The 21316-nt window shown below is 38.0% G+C and overlaps 1 protein-coding gene across 1 annotated transcript; it reads left to right on the forward strand.

Moving 5' to 3' along the window:
* The first annotated feature begins 14424 nt into the window (after positions 1-14424).
* Positions 14425-15727, forward strand: LOC127128631 (protein MITOFERRINLIKE 1, chloroplastic). Its single transcript, XM_051058001.1, has one exon. It carries the CDS (start codon positions 14490-14492, stop codon positions 15618-15620), a length of 1131 nt encoding a protein of 376 aa, XP_050913958.1. The 5' UTR covers positions 14425-14489; the 3' UTR covers positions 15621-15727.
* Positions 15728-21316: the final 5589 nt, after the last annotated feature.

Here is a 21316-nt window from a genome sequence, read left to right on the forward strand (position 1 = left end):
ATTACATCTAATTCCTACGAATTTCCTTCAATTATAACCCATATTTCGTTCATCCAATATTTCACGAATTTCAGTATACATCATTCTAATCAGAGTCAAATCAATGGTTTATCACTACCCATTACATGTTAACCCATAATACCCATTAAACGACGATAAACCCCCCTTACCTGAGTTAATCCGGCAATCCTTTAGCTTCGAGCTCTTCCTCTCTTCAACCCTTGTTCTCTGGCTCTTTGCCCTTTTTCCACTTTAGAGTCGTTTCTCTGTTTTCACGTGAAAACCTCTTTTTGCCAAATGGGACTCTTTTTACTGATTCCAACATTATATTCCAATAATAATAATTCCAATAATAATAATCCAATTATTTAATTAAATTAATAAATATATTATTAACTTATTTTAAATAATTATCTTATTTTTATCGGGGTGTTACAACTCTCCCCCACTAAAAGAGTTTTCGTCCTCGAAAACATACCTCAAGTGAATAACTCAGGATAAGACTCCTTCATCTGACTCTCAAGTTCCCAAGTCACATTGCCACTTGCTGGTCCTCCCCAAGCTACCTTTACTAAAACAATCTCTTTACCCCGCAACTGCTTCAACTCTCGATCCTCGATCCTCATAGGTGATGTTTCAACAGTCAGGTTATCTCTCACCTGGACATCATCTACTTGGACCACATGCGACGGATCAGGAATGTACCTCCTCAACTGAGACACATGAAAAACCTCATGCAAATTCGCAAGTGACGGCGGTAAAGCGATACGATAGGCTACCTCCCCTATCCTCTCCAAAATCTGATAAGGACCAATAAATCAAGGTGTCAACTTCTTCGACTTCAAAGCTCGACCAACCCCAGTTATCGGAGTAACACGAAGAAACACATGATCTCCCTCTTGAAACTCAAGTGACTTCCTCCTCTTGTCGTGATAACTCTTCTGACGACTCTGAGCAATCCTCATCTTCTCCTGAATCATCTTAATCTTTTCCGTAGTTTGTTGAACAATCTCCGGTCCAACCACAGCACTCTCACCGGACTCATACCAACATAAAGGTGTCCGACATCTCCTACCATACAAAGCTTCAAACGGTGCCATACCAATGCTCGAATGAAAACTATTGTTGTAGGTAAACTCAATCAAAGGTAAATAACAATCCCAAGCACCTCCCTTTTCCAAAACACAAGCCCTCAACAGATCCTCCAGTGACTGAATCGTCCTCTCAGTCTGACCATCAGTCTGAGGATGATATGCAGAACTCAATCTCAGCTTAGTTCCCAAAGCCCTCTGCAAACCTTCCCAGAACTTCGATGTAAATCTAGGATCTCTGTCCGAAATAATACTCGACGGAATACCATGCAAACTTACAATTTTCTCAATATACAATTCAGCTAATCTCTCTAACGAATAATCCATTCTGATCGGAATGAAATGAGCCGATTTTGTCAATCTGTCAACAATCACCCAAATAGCTTCAAAATTCTTAATTGTCCTCGGTAAACCAGAAACAAAATCCATACTGATACTATCCCACTTCCACTCTGGAATAACCAACGGTTGCATTAGCCCAGACGGCTTCTGATGCTCAATCTTTGACTTCTGACAAGTCAAACAAGAATAAACAAAACTCGCAATTTCTCTTTTCATTCCCGGCCACCAAAATAACTTTTTCAAATCATGATACATCTTCGTAGCCCCAGGATGAATACTCAGGCCACTACGATGTCCTTCCTCAAGAATACTCTTCTTAAGTTCGGTAACATCCGGAATACACACCCGATTACCAAATTTTAAAACACCATTCTCATCAACTCTGAATTCACCACCTTGACCTTGATTCACTAGAGTCAACTTATCAACCAAAAGCACATCGGATTTCTGACCCTCTCTAATCTCATCCAGAATACCACTCGTTAACTTCAACATCCCCAACTTAACACTATTGTGAGTACTCTCACACACCAAACTCAAGTCTCTAAACTACTCAATTAAATCCAATTCCTTAACCATTAACATAGACATATGCAATGATTTCCGACTCAATGCATCAGCCACTACGTTTGCTTTACCCGGATGGTAATTTAAACCAAAGTCATAATCCTTCAGAAACTCTAACCATCTCCTCTGTCTCATATTCAGCTCTTTCTGATCAAACAAATACTTTAAACTTTTATGGTCACTGAAAACCTCAAATCTTGACCCGTACAAGTTATGCCTCCATAACTTCAGAACAAATACCACTGCTGCCAACTCTAAATCGTGTGTCGGATAGTTCCTCTCATGAACCTTCAGTTGTCTCGAAGCATAAGCTACAACCTGCTTATCCTGCATCAAAACACCACCCAAACCCAACAATGAAGCATCACAGTAAACCTCAAATGGTTCCGACGGACTCGGTAATATCAGAACAGGAGCAGTAGTTAACCTTCTCTTTAACTCTTGGAAACCTTCTTCACATTTTGAGTCCCAAACAAAAGCTTGCCCCTTTCTAGTCAACATCGTCAACGGTAATGCCAACTTAGAAAATCCCTCAATAAATTTCCTATAATAACCTGCAAGTCCAAGAAAACTCCTTATCTCAGAAACTGACCTCGGAGCTTCCCACTTAGATACCGCTTCTATCTTAGAAGGATCAACAGCAACACCACCTCTTGAAATCACATGACCAAGAAAACTAACCTCTTCTAACCAAAATTCACACTTAGACAGTTTAGCAAATAACTTCTTTTCTCGTAGAACTCCTAAAACCACTCTCAAATGTTCAGCATGCTCTTCTTCAGATTTCGAATACACCAAAATATCGCCAATAAACACCACAACAAACTTGTCTAGGTACGGATGGAAAATCCTATTCATATACTCCATAAATACCCCAGGCGCATTAGTCACACCAAAAGGCATTACAGAATACTCATAATGTCCATACCTTGTTCTGAAAGCAGTCTTCTGAATATCCTCAGTTTTCACACGTATCTGATGATACCCCGATCTCAAATCTATTTTGCTGAACACACTCGCACCAACCAACTGATCCATCAAATCATCAATCATCGGCAAAGGATACCGATTCTTGATCGTCACTTTATTCAGTTGCCTGTAGTCCACACACAACCTCATAGTACCTTCTTTCTTCTTAACTAATAACACTGGTGCACCCCACGGTGACACACTCGGACGAATAAATTTCTTATCCAACAGATCTTCCAGCTGACTCTTCAATTCAGTTAACTCAACAGCAGACATACGGTACGGAGCCATCGATATCGGCCTAGTACCAGGTACCAAATCAATCGAGAACTCAACTTCACGCTCTGGTGGTAATTCATTCACTTCTTCAGGAAACACATCAGGAAAATCACACACCACGGCTAGGTCGCAAATCACCAGTTTATCTTTCGCCTCCAAAGTCGCTAACAACATAAACAACTCCGCCCCATCTGCTACTGCCTCATTCACCTGCCTTGCTGATAGAAACAAACTCTTTCCTTCCTCAATCTCGGGAAAGATCACAGTCTTATCAAAACAGTTGATATAAACTCAGTTAAACACCAACCAGTTCATACCCAGGATAACATCAATCTGCACTAGTGGAAGACACACTAGGTCCATCCCAAAGTCTCTACCAAAAATACTCAAAGGACAATTTAAACAAACTGAAGTAGTAGTCACTGAACCCTTCGCAGGAGTATCAATCACCATACTACCATGCATCTCAGATATCTCTAATTCAAGTTTCACAGCACAATCCAAAGATATAAAGGAATGAGTCGCACCTGTGTCAATAATAGCTACAAGAGGAAAGCCATTAATATAACACGTACCTCGGATCAAACGATCATCTGCAGAAGTCTCAGAACCCGATAAAGCAAAACCTTGCCTCCCGACTGGTTCTCTTTCTTCGGCTTAGGACACTGTGGACTGATATGACCCACTTCTCCACAGTTGAAACAAGTCACAGTCTTCAACCGGCACTCTGCAGCCAAGTGACCCTTTTTCCACACTTAAAACACTTCTTCTCATTACTGGTACACTCATGGATACGATGTCCCGCCTGACCACATCTGTAACACTTAGCAGGGGCACTGGAGTCTCCCCCACTAGGTCTCCTCATCCCACTCTACCTCTGGAAACCTTTGCCAGCTGCATACGGTTTCCCACGATCATTCTGATTCTTGCCTTTCCTATCAACCCTCTGCTGATAGCTCTCCGCTCTGGCCTTGGTATCCTGTTCAAAAATCCTGCAACAGTCAACCAAGTCAGAAAACACTCTGATCCGCTGATACCCAATAGCCTGCTTGATCTCGGGACGTAGCCCGTTCTCAAACTTCACACATTTTGAAAATTCCCCAGTAGCCTCGTTATAGGGAGTGTAATACTTCGACAACTCTGTGAACTTAGCAGCATACTCAGTAACAGACCGGTTGCCCTGCTTCAATTCTAAGAACTCTATCTCTTTCTTTCCTCTGACATCCTCTGGAAAGTACTTTCTCAGGAATCTCTCTCTGAACACCGCCCACGTGATTTCAGTACTTCCAGCAGCTTCCAACTCAGTGCGGGTAGCAACCCACCAATCATCTGCTTCCTCTGACAGCATATGCGTACCGAACCTGACCTTCTGGTTATCGGCACACTCAGTCACTCGGAAGATCCTCTCAATCTCTTTCAACCACTTCTGAGCACCATCTGGATCGTATGCTCCCTTGAACATTGGAGGATTATTCTTCTGGAACTCACTCAGTTGACGAGCAGCTCCCATTCCCACAACATTCAGATTCCCTCCAAGTACTCCAGCTAGCATACCTAGAGCCTCAGCAATCGCAACATTGTCTCTACCTCTTCCAGCCATCTCTATTCTGAAAACCCAACAAGCTAAAACAATAAGTACTGATAGGGTTACACAACACCTATCACGTACAGGGAAACAGAATAATTACGACTCGACTCGACCGACTATGCTCTGATACCACTAATGTAACACCCTTCTAAAATACCCCAATATTTAATTAAATCAACAAAACATAAATCAGAGTAGATATGCAATTAAGGGTGTCACACTTGACACTTCACACCAATCATCAAAATATCCTGTCATGCTCATTTATTTAATCAAAATAAAACATTTTCATAATTCGCAGCGGATAAAATCTAACAACAATGCAAAACATGTAACACATTACATGTAAACTTGTTCAACAATCAACAATGAAAAACAAGTAAAACATCCCGTCCCGATGTTACATCTACCAGAGCATGACCCACTAAGGAACTACACTAGACTCCAAGGACTAGCTTCTACTCAATCACTGCTCGTTACCTGAAACATAGTTGTAAGGGTGAGTTCCTCGATCGATATAATAAGCATTATAAAATATCATGTAATGCTAAGTAAATTAACACATCTCATCACCCTAATCAGATCACACATTCAGCAACAGCAACATCAACTCAATATCATAGTCATACTCAACATAAACTCACAACACACGTATAATATTGGAATACATCCATTCATATTATACGCCATACATACATTATGCAATGAGACTCCATGCATGCGGTACCGACTATTCGTGAACATATAGTTCAACCTCACCGATCAAATCCAGATACGGCTACCAAGCTCACTAGTCCCACTCATTTGAGACCTAGTGACTCACTCACTAATTCCTCACCATGGGAATTAGCTACCACCCCAAGGGCTATGATATGCACGCTAATCACCTAGCATGCAAACATCAACAATAATCCACAACAACTCACTCACTAATTCCTCACCATGGGAATTAGCTACCACCATAAAGGCCATAATATACATGCTAAATCACCTAGCATGCAAACATCAACAACAATTCAAAATAGACATATGCTCACACTCTAAGCCATAAACAGTCCATTCACAATTGCATACAGAACAGATACATTCACAGTATTATGCATACCATCATACATCATCAGCATGTTATCACAAAAATCATATCATGTCATGCCAATTAATAATCACAGTATTAGCACACTCTACTAATACCTACACTGCTCAAAACAACGGGAAATGATCCCTACTATATCATACATCAGCTAAATTACATCACCCAGCTGCAATGACCAAAACTGCACAACAACAGCTCAGAAAAATCACAATTCTGCCCATACGTGTATTGCCTAGTCCCATACGCGTATGGCCCATTTCTCAGCCAATCACATACGCGTATTGTCTGCCTCATACGTGTAGGCTACGCGTACCACTTCCTCATACGCGTACCAACAGAGACAAAACCACGTTCAAAACATCATCTTCCTCATCCATACGCGTATTGCCTAGTGCCATACGCGTACCAGGCCATCTCATACGTGTATTGCCTAGTGCCATACGCGTATGACCAGAAACCAGAATTCCAGATCTGCTATGGTTTTCTCTGCTACGAGATTCTCAGATCCAACCTTCCACATTCCAATTTTTACACAACATTCAATCATATTGTCTAACACAGATCATACTCTATTCGATTTCGCAATTCTAACTTTATTACATCTAATTCCTACGAATTTCCTTCAATTATAACCCATATTTCGTTCATCCAATATTTCACGAATTTCAGTATACATCATTCTAATCAGAGTCAAATCAATGGTTTATCACTACCCATTACATGTTAACCCATAATACCCATTAAACGACGATAAACCCCCCTTACCTGAGTTAATCCGGCAATCCTTTAGCTTCGAGCTCTTCCTCTCTTCAACCCTTGTTCTCTGGCTCTTTGCCCTTTTTCCACTTTAGAGTCGTTTCTCTGTTTTCACGTGAAAACCTCTTTTTGCCAAATGGGACTCTTTTTACTGATTCCAACATTATATTCCAATAATAATAATTCCAATAATAATAATCCAATTATTTAATTAAATTAATAAATATATTATTAACTTATTTTAAATAATTATCTTATTTTTATCGGGGTGTTACAACTCTCCCCCACTAAAAGAGTTTTCGTCCTCGAAAACATACCTCAAGTGAATAACTCAGGATAAGACTCCTTCATCTGACTCTCAAGTTCCCAAGTCACATTGCCACTTGCTGGTCCTCCCCAAGCTACCTTTACTAAAACAATCTCTTTACCCCGCAACTGCTTCAACTCTCGATCCTCGATCCTCATAGGTGATGTTTCAACAGTCATGTTATCTCTCACCTGGACATCATCTACTTGGACCACATGCGACGGATCAGGAATGTACCTCCTCAACTGAGACACATGAAAAACCTCATGCAAATTCGCAAGTGACGGCGGTAAAGCGATACGATAGGCTACCTCCCCTATCCTCTCCAAAATCTGATAAGGACCAATAAATCGAGGTGTCAACTTCTTCGACTTCAAAGCTCGACCAACCCCAGTTATCGGAGTAACACGAAGAAACACATGATCTCCCTCTTGAAACTCAAGTGACTTCCTCCTCTTGTCGTGATAACTCTTCTGACGACTCTGAGCAATCCTCATCTTCTCCTGAATCATCTTAATCTTTTCCGTAGTTTGTTGAACAATCTCCGGTCCAACCACAACACTCTCACCGGACTCATACCAACATAAAGGTGTCCGACATCTCCTACCATACAAAGCTTCAAACGGTGCCATACCAATGCTCGAATGAAAACTATTGTTGTAGGTAAACTCAATCAAAGGTAAATAACAATCCCAAGCACCTCCCTTTTCCAAAACACAAGCCCTCAACAGATCCTCCAGTGACTGAATCGTCCTCTCAGTCTGACCATCAGTCTGAGGATGATATGCAGAACTCAATCTCAGCTTAGTTCCCAAAGCCCTCTGCAAACCTTCCCAGAACTTCGATGTAAATCTAGGATCTCTGTCCGAAACAATACTCGACGGAATACCATGCAAACTTACAATTTTCTCAATATACAATTCAGCTAATCTCTCTAACGAATAATCCATTCTGATCGGAATGAAATGAGCCGATTTTGTCAATCTGTCAACAATTACCCAAATAGCTTCAAAATTCTTAATTGTCCTCGGTAAACCAGAAACAAAATCCATACTGATACTATCCCACTTCCACTCTAGAATAACCAACGGTTGCATTAGCCCAGACGGCTTCTGATGCTCAATCTTTGACTTCTGACAAGTCAAACAAGAATAAACAAAACTCGCAATTTCTCTTTTCATTCCCGGCCACCAAAATAACTTTTTCAAATCATGATACATCTTCGTAGCCCCAGGATGAATACTCAGGCCACTACGATGTCCTTCCTCAAGAATACTCTTCTTAAGTTCGGTAACATCCGGAATACACACCCGATTACCAAATTTTAAAACACCATTCTCATCAACTCTGAATTCACCACCTTGACCTTGATTCACTAGAGTCAACTTATCAACCAAAAGCACATCGGATTTCTGACCCTCTCTAATCTCATCCAGAATACCACTCGTTAACTTCAACATCCCCAACTTAACACTATTGTGAGTACTCTCACACACCAAACTCAAGTCTCTAAACTGCTCAATTAAATCCAATTCCTTAACCATTAACATAGACATATGCAATGATTTCCGACTCAATGCATCAGCCACTACGTTTGCTTTACCCGGATGGTAATTCAAACCAAAGTCATAATCCTTCAGAAACTCTAACCATCTCCTCTGTCTCATATTCAGCTCTTTCTGATCAAACAAATACTTTAAACTTTTATGGTCACTGAAAACCTCAAATCTTGACCCGTACAAGTAATGCCTCCATAACTTCAGAACAAATACCACTGCTGCCAACTCTAAATCGTGTGTCGGATAGTTCCTCTCATGAACCTTCAGTTGTCTCGAAGCATAAGCTACAACCTGCTTATCCTGCATCAAAACACCACCCAAACCCAACAATGAAGCATCACAGTAAACCTCAAATGGTTCCGACGGACTCGGTAATATCAGAACAGGAGCAGTAGTTAACCTTCTCTTTAACTCTTGGAAACCTTCTTCACATTTTGAGTCCCAAACAAAAGCTTGCCCCTTTCTAGTCAACATCGTCAACGGTAATGCCAACTTAGAAAATCCCTCAATAAATTTCCTATAATAACCTGCAAGTCCAAGAAAACTCCTTATCTCAGAAACTGACTTCGGAGCTTCCCACTTAGATACCGCTTCTATCTTAGAAGGATCAACAGCAACACCACCTCTTGAAATCACATGACCAAGAAAACTAACCTCTTCTAACCAAAATTCACACTTAGACAGTTTAGCAAATAACTTCTTTTCTCGTAGAACTCCTAAAACCACTCTCAAATGTTCAGCATGCTCTTCTTCAGATTTCGAATACACCAAAATATCGTCAATAAACACCACAACAAACTTGTCTAGGTACGGATGGAAAATCCTATTCATATACTCCATAAATACCCCAGGCGCATTAGTCACACCAAAAGGCATTACAGAATACTCATAATGTCCATACCTTGTTCTGAAAGCAGTCTTCTGAATATCCTTAGTTTTCACACGTATCTGATGATACCCCGATCTCAAATCTATTTTGCTGAACACACTCGCACCAACCAACTGATCCATCAAATCATCAATCCTCGGCAAAGGATACCGATTCTTGATCGTCACTTTATTCAGTTGCCTGTAGTCCACACACAACCTCATAGTACCTTCTTTCTTCTTAACTAATAACACTGGTGCACCCCACGGTGACACACTCGGACGAATAAATTTCTTATCCAACAGATCTTCCAGCTGACTCTTCAATTCAGTTAACTCAACAGCAGACATACGGTACGGAGCCATCGATATCGGCCTAGTACCAGGTACCAAATCAATCGAGAACTCAACTTCACGCTCTGGTGGTAATTCATTCACTTCTTCAGGAAACACATCAGGAAAATCACACACCACGGCTAGGTCGCAAATCACCAGTTTATCTTTCGCCTCCAAAGTCGCTAACAACATAAACAACTCCGCCCCATCTGCTACTGCCTCATTCACCTGCCTTGCTGATAGAAACAAACTCTTTCCTTCCTCAATCTCGGGAAAGATCACAGTCTTATCAAAACAGTTGATATAAACTCGGTTAAACACCAACCAGTTCATACCCAGGATAACATCAATCTGCACTAGTGGAAGACACACTAGGTCCATCCCAAAGTCTCTACCAAAAATACTCAAAGGACAATTTAAACAAACTGAAGTAGTAGTCACTGAACCCTTCGCAGGAGTATCAATCACATACTACCATGCATCTCACATATCTCTAATTCAAGTTTCACAGCACAATCCAAAGATATAAAGGAATGAGTCGCTCCTGTGTCAATAATAGCTACAAGAGGAAAGCCATTAATATAACACGTACCTCAGATCAAACGATCATCTGCAGAAGTCTCAGAACCCGATAAAGCAAAAACCTTGCCTCCCGACTGGTTCTCTTTCTTCGGCTTAGGACACTGTGGACTGATATGACCCACTTCTCCACAGTTGAAACAAGTCACAGTCTTCAATCGGCACTCTGCAGCCAAGTGACCCCTTTTTCCACACTTAAAACACTTCTTCTCATTACTGGTACACTCATGGATACGATGTCCCGCCTGACCACATCTGTAACACTTAGCAGGGGCACTGGAGTCTCCCCCACTAGGTCTCCTCATCCCACTCTACCTCTGGAAACCTTTGCCAGCTGCATACGGTTTCCCACGATCATTCTGATTCTTGCCTTTCCTATCAACCCTCTACTGATAGCTCTCCGCTCTGGCCTTGGTATCCTGTTCAAAAATCCTGCAACAGTCAACCAAGTCAGAAAACACTCTGATCCGCTGATACCCAATAGCCTGCTTGATCTCGGGACGTAGCCCGTTCTCAAACTTCACACATTTTGAAAATTCCCCAGTAGCCTCGTTATAGGGAGTGTAATACTTCGACAGCTCTGTGAACTTAGCAGCATACTCAGTAACAGACCGGTTGCCCTGCTTCAATTCTAAGAACTCTATCTCTTTCTTTCCTCTGACATCCTCTGGAAAGTACTTTCTCAGGAATCTCTCTCTGAACACCGCCCACGTGATTTCAGTACTTCCAGCAGCTTCCAACTCAGTGCGGGTAGCAACCCACCAATCATCTGCTTCCTCTGACAGCATATGCGTACCGAACCTGACCTTCTGGTTATCGGCACACTCAGTCACTCGGAAGATCCTCTCAATCTCTTTCAACCACTTCTGAGCACCATCTGGATCGTATGCTCCCTTGAACATTGGAGGATTATTCTTCTGGAACTCACTCAGTTGACGAGCAGCTCCCATTCCCACAACATTCGGATTCCCTCCAAGTACTCCAGCTAGCATACCTAGAGCCTCAGCAATCGCAACATCGTCTCTACCTCTTCCAGCCATCTCTATTCTGAAAACCCAACAAGCTAAAACAATAAGTACTGATAGGGTTACACAACACCTATCACGTACAGGGAAACAGAATAATTACGACTCGACTCGACCGACTATGCTCTGATACCACTAATGTAACACCCTTCTAAAATACCCCAATATTTAATTAAATCAACAAAACATAAATCAGAGTAGATATGCAATTAAGGGTGTCACACTTGACACTTCACACCAATCATCAAAATATCCTGTCATGCTCATTTATTTAATCAAAATAAAACATTTTCATAATTCGCAGCGGATAAAATCTAACAACAATGCAAAACATGTAACACATTACATGTAAACTTGTTCAACAATCAACAATGAAAAACAAGTAAAACATCCCGTCCCGATGTTACATCTACCAGAGCATGACCCACTAAGGAACTACGCTAGACTCCAAGGACTAGCTTCTACTCAATCACTGCTCGTTACCTGAAATATAGTTGTAAGGGTGAGTTCCTCGATCGATATAATAAGCATTATAAAATATCATGTAATGCTAAGTAAATTAACACATCTCATCACCCTAATCAGATCACACATTCAGCAACAGCAACATCAACTCAATATCATAGTCATACTCAACATAAACTCACAACACACGTATAATATTAGAATACATCCATTCATATTATACGCCATACATACATTATGCAATGAGACTCCATGCATGCGGTACCGACTATTCGTGAACATATAGTTCAACCTCACCGATCAAATCCAGATACGGCTACCAAGCTCACTAGTCCCACTCATTTGAGACCTAGTGACTCACTCACTAATTCCTCACCATGGGAATTAGCTACCACCCCAAGGGCTATGATATGCACGCTAATCACCTAGCATGCAAACATCAACAATAATCCACAACAACTCACTCACTAATTCCTCACCATGGGAATTAGCTACCACCATAAAGGCCATAATATACATGCTAAATCACCTAGCATGCAAACATCAACAACAATTCAAAATAGACATATGCTCACACTCTAAGCCATAAACAGTCCATTCACAATTGCATACAGAACAGATACATTCACAGTATTATGCATACCATCATACATCATCAGCATGTTATCACAAAAATCATATCATGTCATGCCAATTAATAATCACAGTATTAGCACACTCTACTAATACCTACACTGCTCAAAACAACGGGAAATGATCCCTACTATATCATACATCAGCTAAATTACATCACCCAGCTGCAATGACCAAAACTGCACAACAACAGCTCAGAAAAATCACAATTCTGCCCATACGTGTATTGCCTAGTCCCATACGCGTATGGCCCATTTCTCAGCCAATCACATACGCGTATTGTCTGCCTCATATGCGTAGGCTACGCGTACCACTTCCTCATACGCGTACCAACAGAGACAAAACCACGTTCAAAACATCATCTTCCTCATCCATACGCGTATTGCCTAGTGCCATACGTGTACCAGGCCATCTCATACGCGTATTGCCTAGTGCCATACGCGTATGACCAGAAACCAGAATTCCAGATCTGCTATGGTTTTCTCTGCTACGAGATTCTCAGATCCAACCTTCCACATTCCAATTTTTACACCACATTCAATCATATTGTCTAACACAGATCATACTCTATTCGATTTCGCAATTCTAACTTTATTACATCTAATTCCTACGAATTTCCTTCAATTATAACCCATATTTCGTTCATCCAATATTTCACGAATTTCAGTATACATCATTCTAATCAGAGTCAAATCAATGGTTTATCACTACCCATTACATGTTAACCCATAATACCCATTAAACGACGATAAACCCCCCTTACCTGAGTTAATCCGGCAATCCTTTAGCTTCGAGCTCTTCCTCTCTTCAACCCTTGTTCTCTGGCTCTTTGCCCTTTTTCCACTTTAGAGTCGTTTCTCTGTTTTCACGTGAAAACCTCTTTTTGCCAAATGGGACTCTTTTTACTAATTCCAACATTATATTCCAATAATAATAATTCCAATAATAATAATCCAATTATTTAATTGAATTAATAAATATATTATTAACTTATTTTAAATAATTATCTTATTTTTATCGGGGTGTTACACCTCCCATAAGTTGACCTTGGTAATATGCAGAAAAAGACAATGACATACTTGTAAAGGAGAAGAGAAGAGAAGACGATATCATAGACAAATAAGCAACAAAATAATCAAACGCTTGAACAAGAGAACTAGTAGTCAGACCCAGGATGAAGAAATGAACGAGGAGCAGCATGAAAGCAAAAAGGTACCTTGGAGGAAAAGCCTGCCTTTTATAAGGGAGTTAGTCGATAATCAACTATCTAGATCAAAGTCAGGCAGAAGATGGAAGGTATCAAGTCAACCGTCTCATCAAAAGTAGCAAATGGCCAGAGAACTCAAGCACCATAGGTAGGAAAATCATGTCCTAACCTAAACCCCTAGGGCCATGCACCTGGAGAAAGGTGCGATCGGAGAAATGGGCGAAATGCTTCGATGATGAGAAAACATTTAATGCACTTGCCCCACTACTTTTACAAATGTCTCAAAGCGTTTCCACTTCTGGTTCGAAGCAAACAACACCCTCGAATGCCGACCATGACTACTAAAGACTTTCCCGACTCAATAACGCTCGACAAGCCTTGGGGGCAACTGTTTTGGACCGGCCAAATGCCCCAAAAGTTAAGGTCCATATTATTGTCAATTCATTTCAAACGACACACAGTATAAAGTCATTTTACACGAAACACAAGGTACACTTTCTGATATCAACTTTTTACTACACTCATCTTAAATTATGAATTGACTTAGATATTGAAATGCTAATTTTATGGATCCTGACCGCGCCGTTGTATCAAATATTAACACCGCCGATTCAAAATTCTTTGTCATCAACATACACCTAATTTATGGTTCTAAAAATTATTATTATTATTATTATTATTATTATTATTATTATTATTATTATTATTATTATTATTATTATTATTATTATTATTTCTTCGAGTGATAATGAGACAAAAAACGAAAAGATGATGGTAGTTTAATTTCTCGCGCATTCGTGTCACCACTTCCGCACTAACTCATCTCATGTCTTCCATGGAAGCCAGGATTTCATCTTCTCTCGGTCTCCCATCTCCAAATCCCACCGAACTCTCAACCTCACTCAACGACTTCAATGGCCTCATCAACCACTTCACAACCCTCACTCTCACCCACACCACCACCAACCCCTTCGCCTCAATCTCCAACCCAACCCAACCCCGGTTCAAACCCGGTCCAAAGTCCCAAACCCTCTTAAAAAACCTAACTGTCTTCGAACGTGCATTCATCGGCGCAGCCGGCGGCGGAATCGCCGGCGCATTCACTTACGCTTGTCTCCACCCTCTCGACACAATCAAAACCAAGATGCAAACCAAAGGCGCTTCGCAGATTTACAAAAATACCCTCGACGCAGTTTCCCAAACATTCTCCACAAACGGAATTCTAGGGTTTTACCGCGGCTTCTCCGCTGTTGTCGTCGGATCCACCGCTTCCTCAGCCGTGTACTTCGGAACTTGCGAGTTCGGTAAGTCGTTTCTCTCTAAACAAGAAAATTTTCCGAAAATTTTGATTCCTCCTGCTGCTGGTGCTTTAGGAAATGTTTTGTCGTCTGCGATAATGGTACCGAAAGAGTTGATAACACAGAGAATGCAAGCAGGTGCGAAAGGTAGATCTTATGAAGTTTTGATTAAAATTCTTCAAAACGACGGTGTAATGGGTTTATACGCCGGTTATTCAGCTACGTTGTTGAGAAATTTACCTGCTGGTGTGTTAAGTTATTCTTCTTTTGAGTATTTGAAACTAGCGGTTATGAGAGAGACGAAAAAAAATCATTTGGAACCGATTCAGAGTGTGATTTGTGGGGCGTTGGCGGGTGCGATATCGGCGTCGATTACGACGCCGTTGGATGTGGTGAAGACGAGGTTGATGACGCAGGCGCGTAATGAGGCGGTTGGGAAGGTTGCGGCGGTTATGTATGGAGGGGTTTCGTCTACGATTAGGGAGATTTTGAAGGAAGAAGGGTGGGTTGGTTTTACGCGTGGAATGGGTCCTAGGGTTCTTCATAGTGCTTGTTTTTCTGCTTTGGGTTATTTTGCTTTTGAAACGGCTAGGATTGCTATTTTGAATGAGTATGTTAAGAGGAAAGGGTTGGAGGATGAGGTTGTTTCTAGTAGTTGAGTTTGAGAAATGGATTTGTTATCGTTGGGATTTTGACAATTGATTAAATTTGAAACCTTGATAGTTTATTTGTGTAGTTTATGATATAAATGAATTGTTTGATCTGATATGAATGATGTTGATTTTTTGATACCTTTTGACCAAATGGATTGTTGATTGCATTTGATTTGAGATATGACACGGTTGTTTCTAAGCCTATGTTTGGTAACACGGCGGGCCACCGCTGCCGCACGTCTAAGGCCTTTTTCATCGTGATTTTCAGAAGCTGGTATGTATAGCTTCTGTCCCACCGTGATTTTCATGTTTTCAAAACATACACTAAATTGATTCATTTGTTGCAATCATGAAAGTCAATAAAATTTGAATGTTTGAAAATTGATTTGTGTAGTTTATGTTACGAATTGTTCTATCTGACATGAATGGTGTTGATTTTAGATATTTAATTACGAGTTTGTGGCAATGTATTTGGTTCTATCAAGCTTATTTTTCACAAGTAACTAAGTTGCTTGACTGTATATTATGGAAAATGTGCAGCTAGAGTGCTGTGTCTAAGTTGAAAACACCTTTCCCTTTGGAAAATGAATTGCTTGCATTTGTACATTCTCTCGTTGTTGCAGATATGGATCACCATACAATCCTGACCCGACAATTTGTATTCTAACTGTATTTTAATTGTCTTTTCAAAATTGAAATACAAGTAGTGTGTTATGATTGGGCAAAGAGATCGTGTGACCACGTAAGTTTGTGTTTATCCTTGCTGTAGTGAATTGAGGTCCCTCGTTTGCTTGTCCCCCTGCCATATTTTTGTGCTTGCAATGAAATATTTATATCTCAAAAAGCAAAATGATGCCTGGCTTGTGCTGAAATTTTGCCTTGGTTACCACGATGATTCTACAAAATCTATTTATAAGAATTGTATGGATTTATCCATTTTAAATTTGTTCGTAGGTATTGCATTTTGCATGGATGTTCAAACATCTAATTTAACATATTGGATGCTTATTGGCATCTGTATCATATTAAATATTGGATGCTAAATTGTATCTACCTTAGCCTTGAGATTGATATATCATTTCAATATGCATGGTTTCCAAAGCTAGGGTCTAAATACGCAAAGAAAAATACTCTGTTCAATGGATGGTTTATTTTTTGGAGGGGGTAGGGTGAGACTCATCCTTACAAGCAGACTCCTTAAGGCTGACTCCTAAGTGGAATTTTTTGTCAGAAATGTTAAGCTATCTTGGCGCATTATCATGTTTATTATTATTGAAAATGCGAGACTAGATTACTATGTGCTAATACTAAATTGAAATTTTACTGAAGTTTAGGCTTGATTACAAATAACCATACAGTCTAGAAATCAATTTCTAATAATTGTTTAGGTTGAACCATGTTATAACTTATTTATCTGTAGATATTGCCTGGATATTAAAGTTCAATTATATAATGCATTGGATGCTAGTTGTTATCTGTGTTATTCTTCACCATGATCATAGATATATTGATAATATTTGTAGGGGTATGGTTTGCAAAGCTATGCCAATTGTGGGTGCATGTGCTGAACTTTAGGATTGATTTAAAGGAACAATATGTGCTTATGTTGTTGGCCTCTCATGAAGGTTACAACATTTAATATTGTAGCTGAACTAATAACTAGTTTACCATTTAGGCAGGCTTTGTTGTTCTTGGTTTGAATACTAGCATGTCCAAAATTAATCTAATACCGATGTGATAACATGGATTGTTCATTAATTATACTTCTGCCCTATGAATTAAGGGTGTTTGTGGTTTATGAACCTCATTGGAGTTAAGCCAAATCGACTTTTGAATACAAATTAATTATAAACTAATTTATAAATAAAAATACAGTTAACCTCTAAAGCGGTTTCAATTTAATTTAAAATTAGTTTTTATTTATAAATTGGTTTATAATTAATTTATATTCAAAAGTTGATTTTATATTTTGAATTCTATTAGAATAATTTCCTTTTGTTTTAGAAAAAAAAAACATTTTTTCATTTTCAAGAAAAAAATATTTTTTATTTAACAAAAAAATAAATTTTGTTCATATTTTTTTTACATGCCCCATTTTATTGATAATGTGGCTTCTTCATTTTGGTAAAATCTATCATTTTTTTCTTCACTAGAGTATGGGAACAACCAATAATAGACTTATTTTTTTCAATTAAAAAAATAATAATTTTTTTAGTATTACATATTTTTGTTGAAAAAAAATATACAAAGATTTAAAAAAAAATTCAAATCAAAATTGGTTTAAATAGTTTATCCAATATGTTATTTTATATATTTTATCATTTTATTATACCTTTTTAGATATCATTTTTTTTTTAAAAATCACTTAAATTTGAAGTCACTTTTAATTAGCTTTTTATAAAAAATATTCTTAAGATTTTTTTTAAAAAAAAATTATGATTTTAACTATCTGAAATATTTAATTATGTATATTTATATTATTGTATATCAAGATTAGTTTTTTAATTTATAAAAAAGAAATATAATTGATTTTTCATATTTTAAAAAGTATTTTTTAAGAATTATTTATAAAAATATAAAAAAGATATCTATTTTTTTAAAGTTAAAACAAATGGCATCAATATTAATATGTTATATGTAATTCTCCATTTAACATAATTAGATGATTGCTCTTCCTATCTTGCTTCCCTACCTAATGAAAAATTAAAACTATTCTTAAATTTTAAAAATATATATCGGATGCACCCTATTCACAGTCAAATCGTTCTTTATTGTTCGTTCATTATTGAACTAGGTTTTAATTCTATGACAAACTATAGTTTAATAATGCGTCTTTGTATAACGTACAAAAGTGTATTTTTATAGTTCACTAAACAGAACAAATATAGAAATGAAATAGATGCAAAAATAAAAATAAATTAACATCGATAATTGTTATGACAAACATAAAATAAATGAAATACTACATAAATAATTATTATGGTAAATTAACAATATATTTCATCATCAAGTATGACGCTTTAACATCTTTAAAATTTGCGTCCATATATATTTTTCCGCATTCACCCCACACTGTTCACACATAACGTGTTTTAGAAACATAACTGTTGTAGAAAATAAAAATTGAGAAAACTTTGGGAAACTGAAACATATATTGAAATCTATGAAAATTTATACATTTGCCATCATTAATATTAATCTAAGATTACATATAAAACATGTCTAACCACATAAATACATCGTTGAATAAAAATTAAAATGAATCAAAAGTGTGTCACCGTTTAAATCTATATTTATGGATGGTTACGTCTTTGACTTTTGTTTATTTTATTCTCTTTCAATCTCGTTTAATTTGGTGAATTCTTGCATCCTATCCAAAAAATGATACGGTCAAGTTTTAGCTTCCCTTGTTGAATGAGATGTCCACTCCGGTGATGTAAGTGGTATATGATATTTCGATTTCAAACTTGAATAAAATTTAGTGATTTTAAAAGTCACCAAATACACATAATACAATCAATTGGATTTTGAGGTGGGGCAGTCTGTTATGAAAAAAAATGTTTTTCTGAGAACCCATATCTTGTCATATCAATACATATCATATTATACACACTTTCTATAAGATGACAAATTTTAGGAAAATGCATCCATTATCCTTAGGTGTCATACCACTAATACAAGGAAAAAAGATTCATGAATTGCATCAAAATATTCATTTTTCGCGTATAGTTGTGTGTATGATTTTTTATGCACCTTCAACTTTTTGATAAGTTATTGGCAGACAAATGTATGATACTCCTCTCTTTTACAGAGCAAAGCAGAAAACATCTCGATAATCGCACTCACCGTCACCTTTAATGTAACATTGACAAACCATTCAATGTATTTGTGCATAAAAAATGATATATCTTCGATGTATAGCATTTTGGGTGAAGGTGGTGAAGAAAATGGTTTGCTAATGCGAGCTCCTTTGAAAATACTCTTATGAGATTTTGAAATTGGAGAATCCGAAAAAAAGTTTGTTAACATGTTCAAAATAGGAAGGAGTCTGCATCGTTGAAATATCATTTGGTGTTGATTTGACCTTCTTATGAGCAATTTTTTTACTGGTTGAGACGGTAGTTTTAAATGTGGTTTATGAAAAATCAATCTTTCTTATTTTCTCCTTGATGTGGAGTTTCATGTTGTCATCGGCTTTCAAAAATCTTCATTAAGTTTGCCTTCAAGTTGCTAGTTGCTATTCTGATGATCAAGTTTCTTTTGGATCATTTGTTCAATGCTAAAGTGTTAAACTTGTAAATCTGAAAAGAAAAAAAACACAACTATAATCTTGTTCATCAAAAACATCATAAATAATCATGGAAGGGGCATGCTCGAGTAGATAATTCCTCTCTTGGTAGGTCTCGAATAATATAATGTAAATTCTGCAAAATAAAAAACTAGTTACATCCAGCGCTTCTTTTTCGTAATTAGCTTGACGTATGAAATCACGAGTCTGACAATATTAGGGAGGCTTTTTCACTTGGAATCTCCCATCCATAATACTGTTTTAGTTGTTTCCATTCACTTTAAATCTCCTCATGTCACCAGGATCTTGAATTTAAATAGCACCGCTCTGATAAACTTCGGTAACCATAAATGGTCCTGACCACTTGGACTTCAACTTTCTTGTAAATAATCTCAAACGTAAATTAAACATTAATATTTGTTGGCCTACTTGAAAGTTTCACCTTACGAGCTTCTTATCATGATATCTTTTGGTTCCTTCCTTATAAATTAATGCATTTTCATACGCGGACAATCGTATCTCCTCCAATTCATCCAGTTTCAATAATCTCTTCCTCCTAGCCAAAGTTTTGTCAAAATTTAGGAATTTCACCATCCAATATGCTTTATGCTCCAATTCGACAAGGAGATAACATGCTTTCCCATACACCAGTTAATATAGAGAAAAGCCCAATTGTGGTTTGAAAGTTGTTATGTATGTCCATAGGACATCATCTAATTTTGTTTACCAATCCTTTCGAGAGGCTTCCATAGTTTTCTCCAAAATTTGCTTTAGTTTTCTGTTCGATACTTCAACTTGACCGCATGTATGAAGATGATATGGTGTTGACACCTTATGTTTAACATTATATTTTCCCAACAGTCTTTCCAAATAACTATTGCAAAAATGTGTCCTTCTGTCACTGATTAATATCCTTGATACCCGAAGCTGGCAAAAATATTTTTTTTTCAAAAAGTCAGTAACAGTTCGGCCATCATTACCACTGCAAGCAATTGCCTCCACCTATTTAGTAACATAATCAACACATACAAGAATATAAAGATATACATTTGATTGGGGAAATGGATCCATGAAATCAATTCTCCAACAATCAAATGGTTATACTTCAAGTATAATATTTAAAGGCATCTCATCTCGTTTTGAGATGTTACCCGTTTTGTTACATTCAGGGCATGTAGACACATATAATTTACAGTCTTTAATAGAGTAGGCCACAAAACCAACTATGCAGTATCTTAGCTTCCCTTCTCTCTCCATTATGATGTCTACCATATGCTGAGTTATGGCAGTGCCACATAATGCTATCCACTTATTTACCTACAACACACATGCAAAGTAAACCATCAGGTCTTAAACAAGTATGAATCGTCCCACAAATGAAAAATTGCCTCTTTATAGAAGTGTTTTATTTGTT

Source organism: Lathyrus oleraceus, chromosome 1 (assembly GCF_024323335.1).
Source record: "Lathyrus oleraceus cultivar Zhongwan6 chromosome 1, CAAS_Psat_ZW6_1.0, whole genome shotgun sequence".
NCBI classification, from domain to species: Eukaryota; Viridiplantae; Streptophyta; class Magnoliopsida; order Fabales; family Fabaceae; genus Lathyrus; species Lathyrus oleraceus.

Excerpts from the sequence above, each read along its gene's own strand:
- LOC127128631 (XM_051058001.1), top strand. The coding sequence starts at position 14,490 with ATGTCTTCCATGGAAGCCAGGATTTCATCTTCTCTCGGTCTCCCATCT.